The 26,082-nt window shown below is 34.3% G+C and overlaps 1 protein-coding gene across 1 annotated transcript in view; it reads left to right on the top strand.

Moving 5' to 3' along the window:
* Positions 1–1,977: 1,977 nt before the first annotated feature.
* LOC138713010 (uncharacterized) overlaps positions 1,978–26,082 on the top strand; it is a 115,828-nt gene continuing 91,723 nt past the window's right edge. The window contains exon 1 of the mRNA XM_069844692.1: positions 1,978–2,114. Within this exon, the coding sequence (XP_069700793.1) occupies positions 1,978–2,114 (137 nt within the window). The remainder of the gene's footprint in view (positions 2,115–26,082) is intronic.

The raw sequence follows: 26,082 nt of genomic DNA, 5'->3' as shown, positions 1-26,082 counted from the left end.
ATACACATTGACTACTTCATAGTAGTCGTGTAATATTCAATGAGGATGGCGAGACCTCATATATAATGAATATGTGATGTATTAAGAAATCATTTGCATGGATAATGCTCACTTCTATTATATGTTGTAAATTGCAATTTTTATTAAATGTTACTATTTTAATAAAACTTTGCCTTTACCTTATAATAAATTAAATTTAAATAAAAAGTTTATGTATTATTTCTTTGAATTTATATGTTTATTAATCATTATTAAAATTATTCTCCTAAAACTGCCGTCTGTATTCTGAACAACAATTATTGTTTATACAAGCGTGACACAATTACCATAGCAACGAAACACGCATCGATAAAACAAAACCAAACCTTCTAAACAGTATGGTACCTGTATGAAACCAAACTGCTGATATGTACAAAAGATACAGCTGTTTGAAAATGGAAATTTACTTTTGAATAACCCTATATATACATAATATATAATGTATATACAGCATAATGTAACATTTCATTGTGAAAAGGAATTTTAAAATGTTAGGCCTACATTTGTGCAGACCAAATTTCTGCACATTTAAAGAACAAAACTATTTGTTAATGTGTTATCATAATGCACTGCTCTTTTAACTTGACTGATCATACCTGGAAATTAAATCAGTGGCTTTCCCAAAACACGCTATGAAGTGTTTCATATAAAATAATTTTTATCTCGGAAAGGAAGCAAAAACGATAAAAATTGTATTAAACTTTTTTGTTTGAAATAAATCAAAGAATAACTCCCTGAAATTAATGACATTATTTACGGTTCACTCTGTATATTGTGAATTCTTCTCTTTATGTTCCCTGAGATATACTAATTGGATTTCTCTTTTGTCCTTACATTTTCTAAGTTTATTTAACTACTGTGTGACACAAAAATCATTTGACAAACGAGAAAATAATATTATTTTGAAATGACAAAATGTAGGACCATGACAAAGACAAAAGGGACCACAATAAACACCACAACAAGAACAACAAAGACCGCGATAATGATAATGACCACGATAAGGGCCACGCTAATGATCACGATATGGACCACGATAGGGACCTCATTAAGGTTCACGGTAAGGACCACGACAAAGACAAGGACAACGATACGAATTACGGCAAAGATCACGAAATGTTCACGACAAAGTTCACGATATGAACCACGACATGCACCACAAGGACTATGACAATGACAACAAGGACCACGATAAAGACCAAGACAACAAAAACAACGATAAGGTTTACGACAAGGATCACGATAAGGATCACGAATTGGACCACGACAAACACCACGGCAAGGACCACAATAAGAACCATGATAAGTACCACGACAAGGACTATAACATGGACAAAGACAAGGTCTACAAGGACCATGATATTTGGACCATGGTGCTTGTCGTGGTTCATGTCATGATCCTTATTATTATTATTATTATTATTATTATTATTATTATTATTATTATTATTACCTATTCGTGATCCATGACGTGGTCCTTATCGTAATCCTTATAGTAGTTCTTATCGTGATCTTTGTCGTGGTGCTTGTCATGGTACATACAGCGATCCTTATCAAGATCCTTATCGTGACCCACTATTTAATGATCCTTGTCGAAGTCATCTTCTTGATCCTTATCATGGCCCTTGTCGTGGTCCTTGTTGTATTTGTCATGATCCTATATTTGTAATTTAACAATAATGATGTTTTCCCTATTACCAAGTGACTTGTCTATTACACGGTATTCCCGGAACATTCAAATCACTCGTGGACTTCAAGTCAATAGGAAAACTTTCATGGTCGATGTTTATTTGAACTTTGTCCTTGATTTGCTACGGTTGCTCTCGGAATGTCCTGCATGTATTTTACGTTATGTGTAGGCCACATATGTAGCTAGTTGAATAATAAAAATTATTTTATATTCTTTGTGTTTCTCACGGAACAAGGAAAAAGTTTAGGATGGGAGTGCCAGAGGACCTCGACCCACAGCTACTGGTGAGGGAATCTCCCCTGCGGAGAGAGTCCACATGTTATAAACCCCACCTGCGTCCATGTCCAGCAAGTCTTTCGCCTACCATCATAGCTTTCAGATCAAGGTAAGACAGTCCACACATATTTTATCATGTAATGATTGAAATTAATCGAAAGTAGCTTTGAAAATCAATGGACTTAAAAGTGACAATTTTTTTCTTTCTCCTGCAAAATCTTAAAAAACACACACATACACACACAGCGGATTTCAGAGGCGCAGTGACAATTTGTTCGAACGTAGACATACATAGCGTGCAGAAAATACGTAACATAGGCCTATTATGGAGCGCGACGTGGTGCGACTGTTACAGATATTAGAGCGGTTTTTCGTTTTATTCAATAGACGCAATAACAGCATAGTTTCTTCTTAGGTATAGTCTGATATCAACTAAACTTGTACTTACTATTTGGGAAAAGGAAATTGTACCAGAACAATGGAAGGAATCCATAATTGTACCTATTTTTAAGAAGGGGGACAAAACCAACTGCGGTAACTTTCGAGGAATATCACTTTTGTTGAAGTAGTACAAAATTTTGTCCAATATTCTTTTGAGAAGATTAATTCCGTACGTAGATGAAATTATTGGGGATCATCAGTGTGGTTTTAGGCGTAATAGATCGACTATTGATCAGATTTTTTGTATTCGACAGATAATGGAGAAAAAATGGGAGTATAAGGGTACAGTACATCAGTTATTCATAGATTTCAAAAAGGCATATGACTCGGTTAAGAGGGAAGTATTATATGATATTCTTATTGAATTTGGTATTCCCAAGAAACTAGTTCGATTAATTAAAATGTGTCTCAGTGAAACATACAGCAGAGTCCGTATAGGTCAGTTTCTATCTGATGCTTTTCCAATTCACTGCGGGCTAAAGCAGGGAGATGCACCATCACCTTTACTTTTTAACTTCGCTTTAGAATATGCCATTAGGAAAGTTCAGGATAACAGGCAGGGTTTGGAATTGAACGGATTACATCAGCTTCTTGTCTATGCGGATGACGTGAATATGTTAGGAAAAAATACACAAACGATTAGGGAAAACACGGAACTTTTACTTGAAGCAAGTAAAGCGATCGGTTTGGAAGTAAATCCCGAAAAGACAAAGTATATGATTATGTCTCGTGACCAGAATATTGTACGAAATGGAAATATAAAAATTGAAGATTTATCCTTCGAAGAGCTGGAAAAATTCAAATATCTTGAAGCAACAGTAACAAATATAAATGACAGTCGGGAGAAAATTAAACGCAGAATAAATATGGGAAATGCGTGTTATTATTCGATTGAGAAGCTTTTATCATCTAGTCTGCTGTCAAAAAATCTGAAAGTTAGAATTTATAAAACAGTTATATTACCGGTTGTTCTGTATGGCTGTGAAACTTGGGACTCTCACTCTAAGAGAGGAACATAGGTTAAGGGTGTTTGAGAATAAGGTGCTTAGGAAAATATTTGGGGCTAAGAGGGATGAAGTTACAGGAGAATGGAGAAAGTTACACAACGCAGAACTGCACGCATTGTATTCTTCACCTGACATAATTAGGAACATTAAATCCAGACGTTTGCGATGGGCAGAGCATGTAGCACGTATGGGCGAATCCAGAAATGGATATAGAGTGTTAGTTGGGAGACCGGAGGGAAAAAGACCTTTGGGGAGGCCGAGACGTAGATGGGAGGATAATATAAAACTGGATTTGAGGGAGGTGGGATATGATGATAGAGACTGGATTAATCTGGCACAGGATAGGGACCGATGGCGGGCTTATGTGAGGGCAGCAATGAACCTTCGGGTTCCTTAAAAGCCATTTGTAATTGTAATTGTAAGGTGACTAGAGTTCCAAAATTTAAAAAACGGGACACTTATTACAAGCTGTCATGATTCGACATTTTATCTACATGCGTTCACTACAGGCCTTTTTTCAATCCAGCTAGTAATTTATTGTAGCAATTAACAGTCAGCTTTAATATTTACCTTTTAACCTACACCAGGCCCAGGACATTTATCTGCACCTCGAGTGCCATACTTTTGTGACGAATGGATTTCCTCTGAGAGCTGTGGTCTTTCCTTCAGAGTATAGTTGTACTCCATGCAATAAATATCCTTAAAATGAAATCATATTCTGTAATCAATATTGTCTTTACAGTTTAACAGAAAGCTGATTTCTATCATCAGTCTAAAGAGTGTTAATCAATATTTGAGGAGAAAAATTCGCTCCGGCGCCGGGGATCGAACCCGGGTCCTTGGTTCTACGTAGCAAGCGCTCGGACACCACTGAGCTACGCCGAATTCAATCCACAGCACCGGATCGAACCTTCCTCCTTCAATGTTTCCCTTTGTGGCCTGACTCCAAGTTAGGCATATATGTTGACGTATATGTCCAATGTCAACTGCCATTATATTAGGAGCGCACTCAGCTGAGTGACTTGTTTGGCCGGGATTCCGCAGTTAAGTGCACAGTAATCTGTACAGACATATGCACTGCAGCTATGAGAATATTATAGATTTATTAATTTGTCATACAGAATTATGACAGATATTATTCTGTATGACAAATTAATAAATCTGTAATAAAGAGTGTTAGTCAAGAGTATCTAGAGAAAATAAAAACTTGAGTGGGATATAATTGACTATTACACGATTAGAAGATAGTGTATAAAGATTAGAAGAAATAAACTACACTAAGACAATACAATATTATTTGACTTACGAAAATACTGAACTGTCTTCAAATGTATTATTGTACCATCTCATCATAACAAATATTCCGCTAGATGGCAATGTTTCCAAATTATACCTGTGTAATACCCTTTGTCAAATCTGGCAACCTTTTCATGAGGGAAGCTGAATTTATATTTATTATTATATGATGAGCTGTTCTCTTGTTACCAGTTGTGCCAACTATACAATCTTCATTGAACTCTATGAACGATTACTAGTCAAGAAGGATTTGTTGATTCAGTTTCATTTTCATTAAAACAGTTGCATTCCACTTCAATTATCAATATATATAAAACAATCTCTGATACGTGACTATCCATAGTCTCATACAGCAGAAGATATAGCATAATCTAAATAATATAAACAAGATAAATGATAAAAAAGTTTTAAATAAGGATGATGAAATAAATCATTTTAAAAAGTACAATGTTGGCAAACAAAGAAACAAATGCTAGGTAGGAGATAAAACCAAATAAATGCTAAGGGAGTGACAAAAATTGTAGGATAAGCAGCCATGAATGGTTGAAACACGTCGTTCCGCACCGTTTTATTGGTCAAAATTAATATGACATAGTAAAAGTGTAAGAGTCTATGAAAACAACTATTCCGAAGATGCATTGATACTGGGGATTGCAATTTAAAAACTCACAATCTGGATAATGTTTTTAAAAGAAATGTATTTCTTTTTCATCACTTCGAATGTTTCACTCCATCTCTCAGTAGTTTTTACACTATTCGAAATAATTTTAGAACAAATCGCGAGATTTACGAAAACATAAAACACCCATTTTTTAAAGAAAATTAGAAAAAGGGATGACATTAATTTGAAAATAGGACGTTTAGCGTCCAGTTCACATTTTTCTCGGGCTTCGGACGAGAGGTTGAAACAAGGGACCATTCCGCTAAAAATGTGACGTCTGGTACCCTTTACACCGTACACAGCTCTAATTAAATCGGTTAAAATGCCAATGGAAACAAAATCACAGCAATAATTCACGACCTAGTGGTATATAACCAAAGAGTCTACATACACGATATGACGTAAGATGTATATGTATGTATGTATTTATTCACACTGCAATGGGTAAATACCCGATGGCAGTGGTAACTAATTACACTCAATAATGACAATTAATAATAAACACAATTAATAAAAATACAATGAATAATAATACTAATAAAAATAAATACTAATAATAATTAATAGTAGTAATAATAATAATAATAATAATAATAATAATAATAATAATCATCATCATCATCATCATCATCCCAAATTAAATGAAGCACGATCACTTAAAATAACATTTAAAGTAAATCTAATTTGTATCTTAACCCTAAGTTCGAACTAAAACCCACGAGTATGATAGTTAATACATGCACACGTACCTTTCAACACTACACTCATTTCGCTTTCATCTCACTCACTGCATTGGAACTGCGACACATTTCACTGATACTATATTGATTTCACTAACACTTCAAAAACATTTCGCTGTCAAATACTTTGCACTACCACTATAAACTATAAAACTTCACTGACACAAACATACTTCACTTACACAACACACTTCACACTTCACTGACACAACACACTTCTTCACTGATACAACACTTCAAATAACAAAATATTAATTACACCCATTACGTAGTGTGTATAATATACTACCGTCTATTAGTAAAGTCCTTAAGTCTATTTTTAAATACATTTTTGGTTATTGGTAAAGCCTTTAGTTTTAGTAAGTCTGCAGGTAAAGCGTATATAAATAAACTTAAAAAACGATAACAGAAACTCCAATTATGTCAGGCTAACAACAGATTTGTTTTATACTATACACATTAATATCACAATATCTTAATAATACGGTGTAATATCAACAAAACTGTAATTCATTAAATTATACGTTTCTGGCTCTATCTTAGAAACGGACTGAAGAATTATTATTATTATTATTATTATTATTATTATTATTATTATTATTATCATTTTATTTGGTAGACGGATATGACTGAAGATAGGGGGTGCGATTTAAAATTAAAAAATTGGTGTGAGTGAGGACGAAGAAGTGGGATAGAAAATTCAATGGCAGTGGTTTTGAATTTTCCCCTCGAAAAATAAATCGATCTTTCCCCCTCAAAATCGTGTGCCCTGCATATCTAAAATTATTCAATGTGGGAAATTTTGAAATGAACACAAGGTATATTCGATTAAAAAAAAAAAGAAGTTAAAAGTTTAAAATACTTCACAGTCGCAAACACCTGAGTGCAGAGCTTTCTTTCATGAATTGCAAGAGGAATTCTCTAACAGAAAGCGCCATATCTTAATCAAGCGTATGAGCTGTCATGTAAAGTTTGAAGAGCAACCCCAGACTACTAGGGAATATGCGAAGATGGCAAGTCAGTTTTCCATAAAAATGCCTTTTAAAATTGTGACTATTTTACGATTTATGACTACTCTTCAATTATCCTTTGTATATGAGTTGCGGGTCGCTTTATAGGTCAATGTCATAGATTAATATGCTTAAGATGGTCCTTGGATTGAGCCACAATTTCCTAAGCTCACCTGTCTTAGAATTAAATATATGCTGACAGTCAATAGTGACACATTTTTAATTGACAAATACTTCGGTGCCCTTCTAATAGAAAACATAATTTTGTATTCCATAGATCTCACATCAGCATTATAGCTTTGAGATGTGGAACAAGTCGAAAGTTATACAAAAACAGGGGTGCAAAAATTTTCTCTCATTTGAGGAGCCAGCAAAGATCCCACCAATCTGATTCCTAACAGTAATCAAGTTGCTAATAGGCATTGATCTCTGTATTACTTAATTACTTACAAATTGCTTTTAAGGAATCCGGAGATTCATTGCCGTCCTCACCTAAGCTCGCCATCGATCCCTCTCGAGCAATATTAATCCAGTCTCTACCATCATATCCCACCTCCCTCAAATCCAGTTTTATATTATCCTCCCATCTATGTCTCGGCCTCTCCAAAAGTCTCTTTTCCTCCGGCCTCACAACTAACACTCTATATGCATTTCTGGATTCGCCCATACGTGCTACATGCCCTGCCCATCTCCAACATCTGGATTTATTATTCTTAATTATGTCAAGTAAAGAATACAATGTGTGCAGTTCTACGTTGTGTAACTTTCTCCATTCTCCTGTAACTTTATCCCTCTTAGCCCCAAATATTTTCCTAAGCGCCTTATTCTCGAACACCCTTAGCCTCTGTTTCTCTCTCAAAGTGAGAGTCCAAGTTTCACAACCATACAGAACAACCGGTAATATAACTGTTTCATAAATTCTAACTCTCAGCTTTTTTGAGACAGACTGGACGATAAAAGCATCTCAACCGAATAATAAGAGAGACATTTCCCATATTTATTCTACTTTTAATTTACTCCCGAGTGTCATTTATATTTGTTACTCTTGCTCCAAGATATTTGAACTTTTCCACCTTTACAAAGGATACATTTCCAGTTTTTATATTTCCATTTCGTTTGATGTCGCTATCACTTTTTCTAAATATTTAAACCGTCAAAAGCATTAAATGAGACGTGTCAAGTATAAAGTTTTTAACAGTAAATACTAGTGTCAGCTACATTTCACAAAGTGCAGAAAATATTCAACATGGACTTACAATCTTATACAGAGTGAAATGGGTGTAACTGCAATAATTTGAACTCGTATCAATAAAACTAGTAGATAAGTTCGAATGAAGTGTCTCTATCTATTATATTTATGGAAAACGTCTAGTTTCTAATGAGAGATTGGAAGTGGATTCGTTACAACAGCGCAATACTTTGTTTACAGTTGCGGAAGTACGAAGCCTAATGCAGTACTAATAAGCAAAGTATTCGCTTCTGCTTGCTTCGAAAGCTCCTAGATGCCTTTCGGGGAGGAGGCGATCCATAACACCTGATTTGTAGGTCAGTGTGCTTTCTAAAGGCGAACATTCATACATGTGTTGTTATTTTTACGAATAAAGTAAACAACGGAATACTTAAAGGTAACCTTACAATTCATAATGAAAAAACATAAGTATGCTAATTCTCAAAATCAGTAGACTTATTTTATTAAAATTTTGTGAATAACACAAAACAATAAAATTTATTAACGTATCCATACTTTCAGTTGAATAACACTGCAACAAATAAAACAAATTGCTCGTGAACTTTGGTAATAATCAATTCTGTGTAGAACAAACAAGAAAATAAAATAACACATAACGTCGTTGTTCCGGCAATAAATCCTGTGTGACATATTTATCGGTTTTCAGATTTTTGCTCTATAAAATAACTTAAATAGTGATGCAGCAAATAATAAAATTTCCTATAGGCCTATGTAATTCTATTTCTTTCTTTCGAAATGTAACAATTCACAATCTCCTATGCACTACTGCCATAGAAGAATAAATGTGTTTTCTCTTCCTACTGAAAAATTTTATATTTTTTCTAATAGGAGTTATTGCAAGAACAACGACGATAATAAATTAACGTAGGCTAGTAACCGCAGCCCTCGATTTCTATAGGCTGGAATCACACTCCAGTGTCTAACACTCGTTGTGTCACAGCAACAAACGTTCTCAAATTTGGCATTCTTCTGTTAGGAAATCTCATCTGATACAGCCTTACTGATTCCCGGCAATGCTGTCTTGAATCCCAATAAATTAAAGGCATATCTAGGTACTTACGGTTAGTATATTTTGGCATTGTTTTTAATTGACTTCACCTTTAGAATCCTACGAATAGTCTGGCATAAGACTTGCTGCTGGGGTAGACAGTGTACACTTGTCGAGCAACCCTTAAGTGCGGTAATGCTAGATTTCCCTGAAGGTTCCATCACACTGTAAATGCGTTTTTAATCAGTTAATTTTGTTCGTTGTTACACAAACGAAGCGTTTGTTGAAGAAATGACAAAGTGATATTTTTTCGGCTTGTTCTTCGCGTTGACATCTTACCAGTCATACGCCTCAATACTCAGTAGTTTTTTTTTTACCATAAATGGGATTCAAACTTCAGACATAATTTTTTTTTCCGCTAAACCGTTATTCAAATACCAAAATGACAAATTGACTTTTTAGTTACTTACAGCCAGAAACTTTCTATTCTTAAAGTTAATGCTGCAGCTGCGAATATATTGAATAAGCAGTCGTAGGACAGCTGATAAGAGGTGGTCCTCCAGCTTGGGGATTGGGCGAAGGGCTAACAACCCATCACCGTAAGAAACAACTTGTTACGAAACCTCAAAATAAGCCTCAGAATGGAACATCCAGTCTGCTCTCAAAAAAGCTGAAAGTTAGAATTTATAAAACAATTACATTACCGGTTGTTCTATATGGTTGTGAAACTTGGACTCTCATGTTGAGAGAGGAACAGAGGTTAAGGATATTTGAGAATAAGGTGCTTAGGAAAATATCTAGGGATGAGAAGGATGAAGTTACAGGAGAATGGAGAAAGTTACACAACGTAGAACTGCACACATTGTATTCTTCACTCGACATAATTAGGAATATTAAATCCAGACATTTGAGATGGGTAGGGCATGTAGCACGTATGGGCGAATCCAGAAATGCATATAGAGTGATAGTTGGGAAGCCGGAGGGAAAAGGACCTTCGGAGAGGCCAAGATGTAGATGGAAGAATAATATCAAAATGGATTTGAGGGAGATGGGATATGATGGTAGAGACTGGATTAATATTGCTCAGGATAGGGACCGATGGCGGGCTTATGTGAGGGCAGCAATGAACCTGCGAGTTCCTTAAAAGCTATAAGTAAGTAAGTAGGTAAAGTTAATGCAGTTATATCTATTTCACTCTGTATAATAATGATTTAATTCTAGCATGATCGTTTATGATCATGGATCTGTCTTGATCTTGCTACTGAAAGCCACTGGTCCACAGCCCTTGCAGGATAAAATTCCTTTGCTGTAGATATAGATGCTCATATTAGACATAATCAAGTCGCATAAAGTGTTTGTTTCTGATGACGATCTGAATCTCTTATATTATCCATCTGACTAAATCCTCGCTTACATGATGGTGATTATTTTCAAGAATATCTTGACGTGGTTTTATGCTTCTTCAGAGACGCCATGATAGGTGTCACGGGACTTTTTCAGTAGATTTACGAGTAGAAGAAAGACGAAAAAAACAGAAAACAGATTTTTTTGGCCGAAACTTAGGCGCAGTAGCAAAAACACAGTCGCCGTGGTGACCTAGCATCCGCGATGTCTGTACCCCTGAACAAAAATATACAATACATACATGGACGTAATCCACACCTGTGGAGTAACGGTCAACGCGTCTGACCGAAAGCAGGTGGCCTGGGTTCAAATCCCGGTCGGGGGAAGTTACCTGGTTGAGGTTTTTCCGGGGTTTTCTCTCAACCCAATATGAGCAAATGCTGGGTAACTATCGGTGCTGGTCCCCGAATTCATTTCACCGGCATTATCACCTTCATTTCATTCAGACGCTAAATAACCTGAGATGTTGATACAGCGTCGTAAAATAACCCACTAAAATTACTTGGACGTCCGCAGGAATTTTTAGTAGGCTATGTGAGAGGGGGAAATGAAATAAGTGACTACTACCACCACCACCACCATCACCACCACCCCCACCACCACCATCACCACCACCACCACCACCACCACCACCACCACCACCACCACCGCCAACACCACCACCACCACCACCACCACCACCACCACCACCACCACCACCGTCATCCTATCACTGTTACTACTATTGACTACTGCTAAAATAATAGACGCTAATAAATAGTGCCCGGAAGTCTATGGTGATTTAATTGAAATTGGCTTAACTTTGACTAGTGCGAATGAGTGTAGTTGAAGAGAAGACATCGGAGGAGGTAAACATTGGACTCATGTCAGTCAAACATTTACAGTTCCGTGAAAAGGATACGAACGCTGAATTCAACTCGATGTCTTTCGAGTTTGATTTGTAATACAGGGTCCGTATTTTAAAATCTAAAAAGCATAAAATCAAGTTCTATACAATATACTGTAGGTTAATCTACATTTTTAATTTTAATTTTTTTCGTTTTCGTACTTTGTAGAGAAAATAATCTTCATGAGGAGGTGATTTGAATATATATAAACATAACTGAGAAATAAGTTTGATACGAAGTGGAATATTTCCTCGAAAATCGGACCCTATGATTATATTCTTCTTTATAATTGATAATGTAAAATACTGTAGTAGGTACCTACCTATTTCACTCCAGCGTTGCGTAGGATTCCCACTATTACATTTAGCCTACTACAAACCTCTCAGTGGCATCTGTTGCTTCGTCAATACTAACAAATATGTTGTTCTCACCCACATTTTCTCTAATTCTGTTTAGGACGTCTACATACAAAGGAGGGAAGTAATTTTTACATCTTACCTAGTGTATTTTCGTAAAAATTACCGAAAATGTACATTCTCTAATTTATTCAAAGGAATATTTGCACGCACAATCGTATCACACAAATCCCTGCAGAAAGTCTCATTCGTGCATCTTTCTAAATCCGATGTAATCTTTTCACTGCGAGCATGTCTTCTATGTTTTTCAAACTGCAGTACCGTTCCAAGTGCCATTTACCTGCAACTTGTACCTCTGGATTGTATAATTTACATACAATCCTTTCTCCGCGTAAACTGAAAGTATCATCCACGAACTTACTTACAATACGTTTCAAGGTTTCAATGTTTACGTTTTTATTCTTCGGCATTATGACAAAGACAAAACGAAACTTTACACAACTGCTTCTTTATACTGCACTGACACTACTGGGAAAGAAATCCACCTACTGTATAACTGAACGTTGTACTATTACTTCCTGTTTTGCTAGGAGGTGTATTACCAGCGTAGTCTATGACGTCTATGAGTGACTTGGAGTATTGCTACGGTATGATTCTTTATGCAACATCTGTACACAACCGGCGCTACTGGTATTGAAGACGTAATGTTTTGATCCCTGCGCATATACTGTAACTTGAATCCATGAAATCACCATAATGATCCGGACACTGAAGATAAATAATAATAATAATAATAATAATAATAATAATAATAATAATAATAATAATAATAATAGTATCCAAATTGCTTAATTTACTACCTTACGGCTGTGACTGCAAGTAGATTTAGACTACGTTCCTTACATTTAAGTTATTATACACAATGTTTTCAACATTTCAAAATCATAACATCATTTCACTATATCCAATGCCTATAAAATTGACCAATAAGAGCTTAGAATTGTTCTTAAAAGAAGAAGGACTTCAATATTATTAGTTATGTTCTCTATAACTGGGCTAACCAGAATTTTTATGGCCCAGCAGGGGACATCGGCAATTTCAAGAAAAATCACATACGCTTACCTAGTCACTCTCTGTTAAAATGTTGCAGAAAATACATGTAACAGTAAATACAATGATAGACCTTTGCACATTAAATTTGTAGAGTATCTTAACTTTTTTTAATTAAATGCATAAACATACATAACTCTTAAACATAATTATAGCCACTAAAAATTCAACTTCAGTACTGACGCATGCATGGAAGTTTTTCACATAATATTGTACACATTGAACTCTAACACACATTTTACAAGAATTGTTCTGAAGAATGTATCTTTTAAGGATCTGTTCATTCTCATACAGCTTCACACTAAGTTCTTCACATGAGAAATGAAAGTTTGTTTTCACTTGTGAAAAAGCTTTAACTGTTTCAACTTTCATTCTTGACTTTTCATCAGTCCAGATTGAGTTCATTGTGAAGAAAAGTCTTTCAACTGATGAATTACTTACTGGAAGACACAAGATTAATGACACTATTTTGAGAAGATTTTGAAATAAAATTGATTTTTTTTTAATGTTGAAAAACATCATATCACTTTTCACCTGTTGGTTTGTCAGAACATTTCTCATTTTTTTTAACTATTTAAAAATGGACACTGCGGCAGTTCTAACGCTTAAGCGCAACGCGAATGCTAAAATGACCAAAGACAAAGATCCTATGTTCTTCCCGAAGAATGCAGAATATCTCATACTGTGCTCGCTGGTTCTTCTATCCGATACTGAGAACCGTTCAGGAATGTGCATGAATCGCAGCAGTTCCAGTAAAATGTTATTGAAACAAAATCAAAGCTTCTGGGGACAAAATTAATTTCCAGGGACGAAAACGGGGACATTTGTGCCCCGGGGACAGTAACTCAAATTGGGGACTGTCCCGGAAATCAGGGACGTCTCGTCAGCCTATCTATAACATTTACGTCTAATTACTAGAAAGTTGTATCTTTGTTTTTGAAGATGAACTACAGACTTCTTGACGACTGCCTCGGGAATGTTCAAATAACTTGTTGAATGAACTTATCCTTTACCTTGTTAATTATTTCCTGATGCAAATCCATCATGTCATCATGCAGAGGCCGTCCACTCTCTCGTCAATCATTTTTATACGTAACCACGCTTTCACACAGCTTATAGCAGTGCTATTCAATCTTTTTTGCTAACTTATCTTCAAAATACATTTCTTTTTAGCTTGGTGCTTGGTACCCCGAAACTGCATTACAATTATAATAATAATAATAATAATAATAATAATAATAATAATAATAATAATAATAATAATAATAATAATTTATTTATTTAATCTGGCAGAGCTAAGGCCAGTAGGCCTTCTCTTCCGCCCAGCCAGACTCTAATTCTAATTATAACAAATAACAAAATACTATTTTATCACTTGATAAACTTAACCAGTACTTTACTTCACCACCCACCTCACAACCTGATAAACAACAAAAACTTAACACCATGAATACTCTCTTAGAATTTTTCTTCCTGCTCGCGAAAAGTTTTTCTTCTCTAATATTACAGACACTGAAGTTAGGCAGGCTCTTAAAAACACTAGATCTACAGCTCAAGGCTCTGACAACATAAACATTGTTTTTATTAATAAATTAATCGATATCGTGCTTCCTGTGAAAACACATATTTTTAATTCTTCCATCATTGCTTCTACCTACCCAAATCTTTGGAAAACGGCTTTAGTGCGTCCAATACCTAAAGTAAACACACCTGCATCTCCTAAAGACTATAGGCAATCTGCGTTCTTCCTCTTCTATCAAAGGCTCTTGAACGTATTCTCCATAAGCAATTAAGCAAATATCTGATTGAATTTGATATTATCGACCCCTTCCAATCTGGATTCAGAAGCGGGCATAGCACTTCCACTGCTTTATTAACTGAAGATATACGAGAGGCTATGGATAAACGACTAACAACAATATTAATTTTATTGGATTATAGCAAAGTATTTGACTCTGTTGACATGGATCTACTACTAACTAAACTTCGAGTGTTAAATTTTTCTGACAGCGTAATCACCTGGATGCACTCCTACCTCACTGGCCGCCAGCAGAGTGTTGTCTTTAATAATCGGTTCTCCTCCTAGCAGACAGTAGTGTCAGGATTTCCCCAGTGTTCGGTATTGGGTCCATTGCTTTTCTGTCTCTATATTAACGATATCGCCGAGTCATTTAAATATTGCAGATATCATATTTATGCAGATGACGTTCAGTTATATATTTCCGCCAGTCCTGATAGACTAAGTGACTGTTTTAATAGACTCAATAAAGATCTCGAATCCGTTTCATCTTGGTCTCAACAATTCGGACTTAACTTAAATACAGATAAATCACAAGCTATCTCATTTTCGAATAAAAGATTAATCCCCGATATTAATAAGCTAAACCTTCCTCCTGTGACTGAATAAAGCGATCATTCCATTTAGTTCAACTGTAAAAAATCTGGGAGTTCATTTTGAATCTAACCTTACCTGGAACACGCATGTCAAACACACCTACAAGAAAGTATTTTCGACTCTTCACTCATTAAAAAGATTGTACCACTATCCAGCTAAATTAAAGCAGACGCTTGTATAGACTCTTATTATGCCTCATTTCGATTATTGTGACGCTTTATTCAGTGATCTCAGGGTGGATTTATCCCAGAAACTGCAACGTGTTCATAATTCGTGTGTTCATTTCATTTGTAATGTCCGCTACTACGATCACATTTCGCCTTCTTTCGATAAATCATTGTGACTCAGGTTAAATGAGAGGAGAAAGTTACATTCCCTTTCTCTCTTATACCAAATTTTGCACACCTCTACTCCCTCTTACTTATCTGTCCGATTCCACAGTCTTTCTCAGTATCATAACTCAAATACTCGGTCACAATATGATAACACGCTAGAAATACCACTCCACACATCATCTCTTTATTCTTCATCTTTCACTGTTGCTACTTCTCGTCACTGGAATTCTCTGCCGCCTGAAGTCAAGGGCTGCCGAACTTTATTTTCCTTTAAATGTAAATTAGAAAAATATCTTATGATGAATTGCCAGACCTAACGCATTGCAAATATTTAATGGAATGTGTTCCACTATATTTATTTTTATTTATTTATATATTTTTTTTTGTTTCTTATTTTTATTGTGTAATCATGTAAATCGTGCTTATTTATCACTTAACGCCAATATGTATCCCACTGTGTTGTTTTTTATTATTAATCTATTTTTTGTGTACATTTTATTCAATTGTCGGTTTCTGGTTTAATTATGTAAATCCTACTTATTTGTAATCTAATACTAATATGTATACTAATATGTTTATTTTTATTTCTACTGTGTACATTTTTTATTGAATTATCGACTTCTGTTTTTTTGTGATTCGTATTTGATTCTAACAACATTAATATGTATTCCACTATGTTTATTTTTATTTTATGAGGTAAATTTTTATGTAACTACCTCTTTTGATCTCATTATGTATCTAAATTGTATCAGTATGTAATTACTTAATTCTGATCCAGTTTTATGTCTAACTATGTAACCAACTATGTCCTGATTGAGTGTAAGAGAAGGCCTTACGGCCTTAACTCTGCCAGCTTAAACAAAGCCATTATTATTATTATTACTATTATTATTATTATTATTATTATTATTATTATTATTATTATTATTATTATTATTATTATTTTATGTTGTAAGCAAAATAAATTACCTTTAATACAATTTATGTATAAAATACATAATAGTCAAAAAACAAAATAAGCAAGAAACGAAAGAAAGGAGGATAGATAATATTGCAGTTAATATTAGAGCTAAATGTCAATATAATAATGCTGAATTATTTCAAAATTAGAATAAAAGCACTATAATACATTTATTCATAATTTAAATACCTAAGAAAATACAGTTCTTCTTAAAATTGTAGGAAATTTTTTAACTGATAAACAGAATTCTAATTGAGAATCATAGTTTAAAGACAGAGAGTTGTAAGTATTACACATAACAAACAATGGAGAGTTCTTGAAGAAAACAGTTCTAGGAATTGGAATAACAAAAGGTTGCCTATGACGTAATTCTGTTCTTTTTACACTGAACTCAATATATTTAAGAAAATCACAGTTATTCAATATACCATTAACAGTCTTATAGAGTAAAATTTGGTTATTTATTGATTATCTAGATTTTAAAGCTTTATAATTAAATTTAATAAGTAACTACTTATATTAAATTTGCTTTTCATAAGACGACACGCGTGATATTTTTTTAGAATATAAGTAAAGTAAAAATATTTTCTATATCCTTTCTATTTGCATGTGATGGGACTGAAACTGAGGTGACAATTATTATACACGCAAACTCTAGTTTACTTCTAACTAGAATTTTATATAGAGTATCAATAGTCTTTATATTTTTAAATTCTTTTGTATTTCTGATTATAAATCCCAATTTTCTATATGCATCAATTACCAAGTGATTTAATAGCATTTGAAAACATAAGTTATGTGTAAAATAAATACCAAAATCCTTAAATGATTCCATGAGTAATTTCACACCATTAATTTCATACGAATTTTGAGTAAGTATCTTATTATTATTATTATTATTATTATTATTATTATTATTATTATTATTATTATACATACATACATACATATATACACACATATATGAGTTTTTGGTGCAATAATAATAGTAATGAATTATGTAAAATGTTATTGAAGCAAGGAAAAACAGAAGTTGATATAGTAAAAGAACTGCAATAACTCATCATCATCATCATCATCATCATCACCATCATCATAATCATCACCATCTCCTTAAAGTGCAAGCCTTTCCACCTGTTACACCTCCATCAAAATTGGTCTCGCCATCTCTTAACTGGTCTTCCTACTGACCTACTTCTCTTGGATTATAATCCATGGCTGCTCTAGCAATACGTTTAGTTGGTATTCTTTGCATATGTTCTTTCCAGTCCTGTTGTTTTTGTTCTAATTACTTCTATTCTACTTTGTATATTTAGTTTCTTTCTTATATCTTCATTCCTCTTTCTATCTAACAAAGTATAAAGAGCAACGTATCTCAGAAACTTCATTTCTCCTGCTTCGATTCTTCGTTCGTGGTCTTTGGTTAGTAGTAAAATCAGGGATTGCCGTGGCTTTATAAAACTTCAATGAAGTTTACTTTCGCACCTTTTTACCTAAAGTTCGGCGAATTGTACCACAAAAATAATTAAATATATTTCGTTTATTATCACTTTCAAAGTATTTTCCATAAGTTACAGAGCAACCAAAATATTTAAATGTATTAACTTTTTCCATTATTTTACTATTTATAACTATTTTTGCCCTAATTGGTCCAAGAAATGTCATTGCTTTTGTTTCATTTACAGATATTGTCATGTTATAACTGGTCGCTATTTGATTCAACTTGGAAATGGTTTTTTGTAAAGTATTTTAATTTTCACTTATACAACGTGGTAATCAGCAAATAGTATAACTTAGTGTTGTAAGACTTATTTCATTTATTTTAAAATCTCTTAAATCATTCAGCCATATTCCTATGATCTCGTTCAAATATAAGTTAAAAAGTTTCGGTGATAAAGGACATTTTTGTCGGAATCCTTGATTTATTTCTTCTGTATTATTTCGGAATGTTTTATTTGTATTGTATTATACCTGTAAAGGCTCCGTATAGCTCTTATTAGATGACATGGAATTCCTCTATTTTTATATTATCCATAGTTCATATCTATTTACCTTATCGAAAGCCTTTTCATAATCGATAAAGGTGAAATAAGTCCGTAGATTAAATTCTTTTCTTTTCTAATCAATTGAGTTGTCGCAAATATGCAGTCAGAACATGATCTCCATTTTCTAAAAGCATGTTGGCTGTTCGAAATTAAAACTTCCATTATTGATCTCAATCTATCATTTAATAGGGTATTATAGCAAGAGTTCAAGATACTGATACCTAGTATAATTTTTCACTTCAGTTCTATCTCCTTTTTTTTTTAAATTGGGTAGATTAGAGCTGCGTTCCTTTCGTTGGGAACGTAACCACAGAACCAATATGTATTAAAGAGATCTAATAGTCTGATTTCTACATTAGGTGATGCGTATTTTATTAGTTCTCTGTTGATTTTGTCTGTGCCTGAGTATTTCTTATTTTTACTAATTTTAAGAGCTGTTAATAGTTCTACAGTTATCGGGTCTACATTTTCATTTGATTCAGCTAAAATAATTCCATTTTCATTGCATATCAATAGTTCTTTAAAATACTCTAGCCATTCTTTTCCTGTTATTGGATTGATGTGGAATAGCCTACATCTTTTTCTTCTTTATTTAAATGTTTCATAATTTTATATGCCCTATTCTGTCTGCGTGAACATCATGTTCAATTTCGATTATATATTTATCCCAACTATTTCGTTTAATTTGCCTTACACTTCTCTTTACTTAAAGCCAGATTTGCAAAATACATACGTCACTGTAAGTATGTTAACAGAAAACCACAATTCAAGTCGTACAGAGTTTGTGTGCAATCAAAGTTGGCTTTCTGGTGTCTTGCCAGCCCACTTGAGGTATGTGGATATAAAGGGAAAAATTGAGACTGTGTCAGATGCAGTTCCTGGGTAGCTCAGTCAGTAGAGCGTTAGCGCGCTCAGCCAAAGGTCCCGGGAATGATACCCAGCCGCGGAACAATTTTTCTCTTGAAATTATTCAATTCTCTTTCACAGAGAGCTATACCTGAAAGTCAGATTTGCATATTTAAACTATGTACACTAATATGCGAAATTTTTACTATTTATACTATTATAAAGAATGTAGACTTACATTTATCAAACATTTATACTAATATGTATAGTGCTGTTTATTGTAATGTTTTTATTTAACAATGCTATTGGCTACATATTTTCTAAATAGTGTATAATAGTGTAAATATTTTTATTAATGTAAGCTTACATTCATTATGATAGTGTAAACGGTAAAAAACAGCGTATTCTAATTTATATAGTAGGATAAAGGAATTCTCAGACATTGACTACTTTCAAAAGTCGATTCTCAGAAAGACTGCCTTTCGTCTCTAGAATATATTATCTTTCTTCAATATTACTTACAGTATTTAGAATATGATTTTTATTTTTAATAATCTATTTCAATTTCATTCATTATGTTAATCATTTCTTTCGTCCAAAGTATTAATTAATTAACTAATTCATTCATTCATTCATTCATTCATTCATTCAATGTTCTGCCAAAAGAGCAGATCATTCACTGCAAACCCTGCTTCTTGCAGTCTTTCCAATTTTCTGTCTTCCATTTTGTCTCCTCATATGATCCATATATCTTAATGTCTTCTATTACCCGATATCTTCTTTCTTTCTCCGAACTTTTTTCCCGTTCACCATTCCTTACAGTGCATCCTTCAGGAGGCAATTTCTTCTCAGCAAGTGATCCAACCAATTCCTTTTCCTCTTCCTGATCAGTTTCAGCATCATCTTTCTCCATCCACTCTTTATAACACAGCTTCATTTCTTATTCTGTCTGTCCGCTTCACACGTTCCATTCTTCTCCATATCCACATTTCAAATGCTTCTAGTCGCTTCTCTTCATTTCGTCGTATGTCCATTTTTCTGCACTATACAATGCCACACTCCATAAAAAGCAATTCACTAGTATCTTTCTTAGTTCATTTTCCTCTTACTATAATAATAATAATAATAATAATAATAATAATAATAATAATAATAATAATAATAATAATAATAATAATAATAATACGCCATTAGAAGAAGCGTTACCGGTTGTTCTGTATGGCTGTGAAACTTGGACTCTCACTTTGAGAGAGGAACAGAGATTGAGGGTTTTTGAGAATAAGGTTCTTAGGAAAATATTTGGGGTAAGAGGGATGAAGTTACAGGAGAATGGAGAAAATTACAAAACGCAGAGCTGCACGCATTGTATCCTTCACCTGACATAAATAGGAACATTAAATCCAGACGTTTGAGATGGGCAGGGCATGTAGCACGTATGGGCGAATCCAGAAATGCATATAGAGTGTTAGTTGGGAGGCCAGAGGGGAAAAGACCTTTGGGGAGGCCGAGACGTAGATGGGAAGATAACATTAAAATGGATTTAAGGGAGGTGGGATATGATGGTAGGGACTGGATTAATCTTGCTCAGGATAGGGACCAATGGCGGGCTTATGTGAGGGCGGCAATGAACCTCCGGGTTCCTTAAAAGCCAGTAAGTAAGTAAGTAAGTAAGTCTTCATTAGTCACACGTTCGAGTTAATGGCAATTTCACCTTAAATGAGGTATCTTGTGAACAGTCTTTGAAGTCATTTGTAAGTTAAATGATACTAAGAGTAAAGACTATTATGAGGTGTCAGTTAACCTTGTGAAATCAGTTGCTGATAGTACATTTATGCCATTGAGTTTCTGTATTAATTTATGTACGCTACAAGGTGTATTTCCAAATATGTTAAGCATAGCAAAAGTTATACCTATATACAAGAAGGGTGATATTACATTGCTTAGTAGTTATCGGCCAATCTCCTTAGTGCCAATATTTATTAAAATCTTTTAAATCTTGATAAAATATCAATTTTATAGTTATCTTGAAACTAATAACTTAATCTTATATCATCAGTTTGGTTTCCATACTGGAAAGAATACAGTAGCTGCAGTAAATTCTCTTTTGGAAACTGTACATAATGCATATGAAAATGGTGAACGTCCAAAGGGACTTTTTTTGTGGCCTTAGTAAGGCATTTGATTGTATTAGTCATAAGATCCTGTTGGCTAAACTTGAGTACTATGGTATGAATAGAAAATAAATCCAATATTTTAAATCGTATATTGAGGAAAGATTTCAAATTGTCTCTGTAAATGGTGTATAATCTAAAACTACACAAGTTTTAGCAGGGGTCCCTCAGGGCTCCATTTTACGACCTTTACTGTTCATAGTTATGTTAAATGATGTTGGACAATCTGTAAACTGTAATTCCAAACTTATTTTTTAGGCAGATGATACAACTTTCCTAAATGTCGCTTGACATTCTTACAGAAATAACAGAAAGTACATTACATCAGTGTAAAGTTTGGTTTCATAATAATGGTTTTTTTATCAATAATGAAAGAACACAAATGCTGACATTTACTAAAAAGACATTAGTGAGGGTAACAAGAGTATGTTAAACTCTTACGTTTCCTCTTAGGTTGGCCGTCCACTGGAACCGAATTCGGCCGAATAACAACTCGGCTGTTTACGGTCGTACACTGCCGAACGACCCCACAACAAGATAATGTATTGGCGGGCGTCCATTACACTCGCCCTATTCGGCCGTTTGCCGCCGAAGACGGCCGAATGACGATTCGATCCAATTTAGATGGGATTTTCCGGTCTCATTCGGTCGAACAGAGCAACACGTGGTCATTGTTTCCATAAATTTCGCCATGAACGTCGAAAAATTAATTAGTTCTTGTATTTTTTTTTTTCATTAAACAAGTGAAATAACATTTTTAAGGCTTAACAAATTATTATTCATGTACTACTTACCTTAAGATCACTGATAAACGTTTCTCAGGTGGTACAACTTCTCTGAAATTTGACCATTTTGATATTGATGGATGAATAATTACATTTAAAATATGTCTATTGAAATGTATCAACTTTCATCCGATAGTAATCGAAAAACATAGCACTATCCTCTAGAAGTTTATTGTGTACAGTAGGCGTAGATGATGAAACTTAACCCAGGCGACACCTTTCTCTAAGCATCGGATATGCCCTATATTTTCATCGTCTTGCCCTCCATCTCCTCATAAGGTAGGGATTGTCCAATAATAGTAACATGTCCTCCACACTCATTCTAATAATAATAATAATAATAATAATAATAATAATAATAATAATAATAATAACAATAATAAGCATAAGGAAATTGTACCAGAACAATGGAAGGAGTCCATAATTTGACCTATTTTTAAGAAGGGGACAAGACTAACTGTAGTAACTTTCGAGGAACACCACTTTTGTTAACGTCGTACAAAATTTTGTCCAATAATCTTTTGAGAAAGTTAACTACATATGTAGATGAAATTATTAAGGATCAACAGTGCGGTTTTAGACTAATAGATAGACTATTGATCAGATTCTTTCTATTCGAAAGGTGTTGGAGAAAAAATGGGAGTATAAGGGTACAGTACATCAGTTATTCACAGATTTCAAAAAGCCATATGAGTCGGTTAAGAGAGAAGTTTTATATAATATTCTTATTGAATTTGCTATTCCCAAGAAACTAGTTCGATTAATTAAAATGTGTCTCAGTGAAACTTACAGCAGAGTCCGTATACGCCAGCCATTAGGAAAGTTCAGGATAACAGAGAGGGTTTGGAATTGAACGGGTTACATCAGCTTCTTGTCTATGCGGATGACGTGAATATGTTAGAAGAAAATCCACATATGATTAGGGAAAATACGGAAATTTTACTTGAAGCAAGTAAAGTTATAGATTTGAAAGTAAATCCCGAAAAGACAACGTATATATGTCTCGTGACCAGAATTTTGTACGAAATGGAAATATAAAAATTGGAGATTTATCCTTCGTAGAGGTGGAAAAATTCAAATACCTTGGAGCAACAGTAACAAACATAAATGATACTCGGGAGGTAATTAAACGCAGAATAAATATGAGAAATGCCTGTTATTATTCGGTTGAAAAGCTTTTGTCATCCAGTCTGCTCTCAAAAAATATGAAACTTAGAATATATAAGGTAGTGTTATTACCGGTTGTTCTATATGGTTGTGAAACTTGAACTCTCACTTTGAGAAAGGAACAGAGATTAAGGGTGTTTGAGAATAAGGTTCTTAGGAAAATATTTGGGGTAAGAGGGATGAAGTTACAGGAGAATGGAGAAAGTTACACAACGCAGAACTGTACACATTGTACTCTTCATCTGACATAATTAGGAACATTAAATCCAGACGTTTGAGATGGGCATGGCATGTAGCACATATGGGCAAATCCAGAAATGTATATAGAATGTTAGTTGGGAGGCCGGAGGGAAAAAGACCTTTGGGGAGGCCGAGACGTAAATGGGAGAATAATATTAAAATGGATTTTAGGGAGGTGGAATATGATGATAGAGACTGGATTAATCTTGCACAGGATAGGGACCGATGGCGGGCTTATGTGATAGCGACAATGAACCTGCACGTTCCTTAAAAACCATCTGTATGTATGTATGTATGTATGTATGTATGTATGTATGTATGTATGTATGTATTTTTCAGTTGGTTATTTAACGACACTTTATCAACTACGAGGTTATTTAGAGTCGATGATATTGATGATAGCGAGATGGTATTTGGCGAGATAAGCTGAATATTCGCCATCGATTACCTGGCATTCAACTTACGGTTGGGGAAAACCTCGGAAAAGCCCAACCAGGTAATCAGCCCAAGCGAGGATCGAACCCTCGCCCGAGCGCAACTTCAGACCGGCAGGCTAGCGCCTTAACCGACTGAGCCACGCCGATGTATGTATGTATGTATGTATGTATGTATGTATGTATGTATGTATGTATGTATGTATGTATGTATGTATGTATGTATGTATGTATGTATGTATGTATCAGTGGCGTATACTGGTTTAAGGGTCTGGGCTACCACTGACCCTATTATTACACAAAATATATTTTTAAATCCCTATAATAAAATTCCTTACCTATTTATATGTGAATTCCAGACGTCTTGATTGGGACGAAAATACTTTGATGACTTCGTCATTGAAATTACAGTTGGGCCGCTTGCGAAGTTTCTGTAGAAATGACTTTTCAATGGACATCAGTGCCAAGCCGGATAAACGTTCTTGTGTATGAGTTGATCTACAGTAGGATTTTATTCTGTTCAACGCACAAAATGTTCTTTCTACCGATGCTGACGTAGCTGGTATTGTCACAATTAATGTTGCCAATTTAAGGACTTCAGGAATAACTTGGTTCAGCTGGTTTTCATATATGGCAGATAATATTTCATGGATAGGTTTGTTCGAAAAATCAAAGACTTCTGCTGAATATATTACACTTAATTCATTTTTCAAACGTACTTGATCAAAGTGACTGTTATAGGACTGAAATAATTTGTGTAGTGCCTCATTCGGGAAGTTTTCTCTATAATCAGAAAATTTTTGAGAATCTAGAAGATGTGTGAACTGAAGCTTTCCATAATCAGAAAATCTGACAGTAATTTCCATGTGCATACGATCTAGTATGCTGTAGTACAGCTGCTTGTATTTAAATTCATCATCTCCTTTTCTTCGCTTTAATGGTGGTTCCATTGTATTGTCTGAAGAATTTTCATTTTCCATATTACTCCATATGGACGGAAACCCACTACGTCTGAATTCGGATATAGTATTTTTTAACTTCGATTCATCTTGCAAGCAGTATGCTATGTCTAGACTTTTTGTCTGAAGAATATTGTAGAGCACATCTGTACATGCGAACACTCTAGCATAGACTTCAAGAAGAAATATATTCTGAAACTGTGTGAAAAAATACAAATATCCTTGAGCCTGCACAATTACATCATCATCCCAGTTTTCTTCAGAATCATTACAAATGATATTTTCAAAGAAAGCAGTCAGTTGTTCTCTGTATTCCTTTACTGTATTTACAAGCCGAGATGTAAAATTCCATGTAGTTGGTGCTACTTTTGGGAGTTTCTTTTTCATAAGTTCCTTGAGTTTTTCTGATCTTTTAGGAGATGATGAGAAAAATGCAGCTAAACCCGACAGTGTTTTGAAAAAAAAATGCGGCATTCTGGAATGGTTGAAGTAGTTTGTTGCAAAACTAAATTGAGAACATGGCTGTAACAATGGACAAATAGTGCTTGAGGATACTTTTCTTGAACTTTTGTTTTTAAGCCATTAATATT

The sequence above is a fragment of the Periplaneta americana genome, chromosome 14 (genome assembly GCF_040183065.1).
Source record: "Periplaneta americana isolate PAMFEO1 chromosome 14, P.americana_PAMFEO1_priV1, whole genome shotgun sequence".
Classification (NCBI taxonomy): domain Eukaryota; kingdom Metazoa; phylum Arthropoda; class Insecta; order Blattodea; family Blattidae; genus Periplaneta; species Periplaneta americana.
This window is presented reverse-complemented; position numbering and strand designations above follow the sequence as displayed.